We start from the raw sequence: 3,409 nt of genomic DNA, 5'->3' as shown, positions 1-3,409 counted from the left end.
AAGAGGACAGAATAGTAAAGAGCATTTTAGAATTAGAAGTAAAAATGAGCAGAGGTTCAAAAGTCTACAAAAAAAAACGCATCTTAAAAAATCGAAGGATTTTAGAATAATGTTATTCAATGGAAAACTTGGAAGACTGAATATCCCATCAACAGCAGTTGGTAATATTATTAAAACATTTCAGGAAGCAGGAGAAAAGTCAAAATTGATTACCTGTAATCTGTAAGCCTTTAGGTGGTATTGTTGTAAAAACAGGTCTGGTTCTGGACATCACTGCATGGGCTCAGGAACACCACTAATCATCGTTTGTAAGCACAGTTTGCCATGCCATCCACTAATACTGGTTAAAACACGTCCTCTACTAAAAAGGGTAGTGGTCATTTGTCCTGCTATCAGTACACAATTCAAAAGTCTGCCTCTCTGATGGTATGGGGTTGCATTTCATTGTGAATAAATAAGGTTTTCCAAATCACTGCACTCGGTTTAAATTAAAATTTTACACAAAGTCTCAGCTTGATCAGAAATGGGGTGGTACATTTGCAAAAAAAAAACAAATTAGCATTAAACTTTCTATTCAGTTTTCAAAGCAAAGATGTTTGTTTTTGTCTTTATAAATGTATAAGTCAGTTCTCTTATATACTTATTCACAAATGTATTAATTTTTTATGGCATGTTTTTATGTTTGTTGCACTCCTGACTAGCAATAATAATAATAATAGTAATAATAATAATAATTTTATCTACAAGAACATTTGTTATGAATTTAGCATTTACTGAGTACCCTTCCCATACAACTTTTCTACTTTTCTTCAGTCACAACAACCTCTTTTTTGATTCAAATGATTTACAGCCATAGTTGTTTTATTTAACTTTATTAAGTAACCTAGTTGTGGGTTACATTGTTGCTTTATTTATATATGTTCTCTGGGGCACAATTGAGTTATTCTCTTTCTCTGCCAAACAAAGTCTCCTTGTTTTCCTTCTGTTTTCAGAGTCATGGCTGGGGTGTGTTTGTAATTACATATGCTGGAAGTGTAGAGCAACAGAATAAAGTAATAAGGTGTGAATATTTTTTACCATCCAATAAGAAACTGTTAATTTAATGCAGTCGTTTCTTTTAAATACATTTCCCGTCATACCTTACTGTCTCTGACCCCGCCCATGTCTGAGCGGGCAGCGGATGATTGGCAGCTCTGCGCTGCCGGCATACCGGCGCACAGCGCCCCCGTGCGGCAGCTATGTGAAGCGCAGGGACTCCTCCCCTCCCTCTGCAGAGTTTGGGAGCTCCTTTCTGCCGACCAGCTCGTCTTCTTTGACAGCCGACACACTGGCGCAGAGTCGGACAAACCTTTAACCTTTGTAGTTTTCTGCCATAAAGCGAGAATATCAAAGCGACCCTTTCTTCTCATCCTTTTCCGGAAGAAAAAGCGCTGGAGCGGCCTCGTCTAGAATGGGGAACCGAGACGACGAATACGATTTCTTGTTCAAAGGTAAATTATATAAATATATGTATATAAATAAATAAATGAGGCGAGGGAGACGGATGCCTGCGTTCCCTGTCCTATAGAGAAAGCTTTGTTTTCAGATGAATCTGTGAGCGTGTGTCTGAGCAGCTGTGCGTGTTTTTAAAGGAAACAGGGTGTTTTCCTCTCGAGCCTCCCCGGATGATAGTCTCTCCTTATCACAACACAATGCTGGAACAGCCTGCAGCTCGATTTATAGGTTCTAACAAATCCGTGCTCAGCCCTTCATTAAACTTTTATGAACTCATAAAGCAAATCTGATGGTTGGAGGAGACGCATTTCTCCTTCATTTCATGTTTTGTCCTCTCCTCGTGGAGACTGATCAAAGGCCTTGATGAGCCTGATCAATAAGATTCATCATCACACCCAGAACTTCATCTGGTTTTGTGTTTCTGACGATCAGTAGATCTGAGAAGAACCTGGATCCATGTCTGGGTCCAGAATGGCTCCTTTGATCTTGCTGTCAGCTCCTGTGGCACATTAACATCCCGGGCTTGGAGCAGCCAAAAAGGCCATTTAGATGCAACAAAGTCTCCTCTGTGGGATGAATGGAGCATCTGCCGGAGGCGAGGGACCTCTGCCTCTCTACCTCCACCCCACTCCATCCATCCTTCCATCCCTCTCTGGTTTCTGCTCGACCCAAACAGGAAGGTCCTGAAACTGTCGATTCAGGTTCTGATGAGGAGTTATCAGCTTCCTGCAGCCCGGACCAGACGGTGCTGAGAGGCAGGACAAAGTTCGGCTCGGTTTCCTTTAGCAGAGAAAGAAAGGAAAACAGAAAGGCTCCACCTCTCTCACTTTAGCCCAAAGACTCCTTCAGCTTCAAACAATGGACCTGCTTCTTCTAATGATCAGAACCAACCCAACTAACTTTGGACTAACATGTCACACGCTGCTTCATTATATTCTCCGTAGTTTTTCTGTGTACCTTGAAACTCGAGATAAATGTGGATTTCTGACTAGATTTAACATCAAACTTAAAAAAAACACATTTTCTGTCACATTACAAAGTGACTGGTGGAATTTGTTGTTAAAGCTTAAAGTGAGTAGTCAAAGTTAAAAGAAGCAGAACAATAGCCAAAAGATAAAAGAAGCAGAACTTTAGCTAAAAGTTAAAAGAAGCAGAACACTAGTCTACAACTAAAATAAACAGAACAATAGCTAAAAGTTAAAAGAAGCAGAACACTAGTCTAAAAGAAGCAGAACAGTAGCCTATGGCTAAAAGAAGCAGAACTTTAGCTAAAAGTTAAAAGAAGCAGAACAGTAGCCTATGGCTAAAAGAAGCCAAACAATTGCTAAAAGTTAAAAGAAGCAGAACACTAGCCTACAACTAAAATAAACAGAACAATAGCTAAAAGTTAAAAGAAGCAGAACTTTAGCTAAAAGTTAAAAGAAGCAGAACAGTAGAAGTTAAAAGCAGAACTTTAGCTAAAAGTTAAAAGAAGCAGAACAGTAGTTAGAAGTTAAAAGAAGCAGAACAGTAGCCTATGGCTAAAAGAAGCCGAACAATTGCTAAAAGTTCAAAGAAGCAGAACACTAGTCTAAAAGAAGCAGAAGTAGCCTATGGCTAAAAGAAGCAGAACTTTAGCTAAAAGTTTAAATAAGCAGAACACTAGGCTACAGCTAAAAGAAGCAGAACAATAGCTAAAAGTAAAAAAAGCAAAACACTAGCCTATGGCTAAAAGAAGCAGAACTTTAGCTAAAAGTTTAAAGAAGCAGAACAGTAGTTAGAAGTTAAAAGAAGCAGAATACTAGCCTTCAGCTAAAAGAAGCAGAACTTTAGCTAAAAGTTAAAATAAGCAGAACAGTAGCCTACAGCTAAAAGAAGCAGATCATTAACTATAAGTTAAAAAAGCAAAACACTAACTTACTGCTAAAAGAAGCAG

The 3,409-nt window shown here is 38.9% G+C and overlaps 1 protein-coding gene across 1 annotated transcript in view; it reads left to right on the top strand.

The window, feature by feature from the left end:
• The first annotated feature begins 1,271 nt into the window (after nucleotides 1-1,271).
• Nucleotides 1,272-3,409, top strand: part of LOC119415158 (ras-related protein Rab-11B) — a 10,098-nt gene continuing 7,960 nt past the window's right edge. Inside the window, exon 1 of the mRNA XM_037682306.1 lies at nucleotides 1,272-1,490. Within this exon, the coding sequence (XP_037538234.1) occupies nucleotides 1,451-1,490 (40 nt within the window). The 5' untranslated portion in view covers nucleotides 1,272-1,450. The remainder of the gene's footprint in view (nucleotides 1,491-3,409) is intronic.

Source organism: Nematolebias whitei, chromosome 9 (assembly GCF_014905685.2).
Source record: "Nematolebias whitei isolate Nwh7 chromosome 9, NemWhi1, whole genome shotgun sequence".
Taxonomy (NCBI): domain Eukaryota; kingdom Metazoa; phylum Chordata; class Actinopteri; order Cyprinodontiformes; family Rivulidae; genus Nematolebias; species Nematolebias whitei.
Note: the sequence above shows the minus strand (reverse complement) of the source record. Positions and strands in the feature narration are given on the sequence as shown.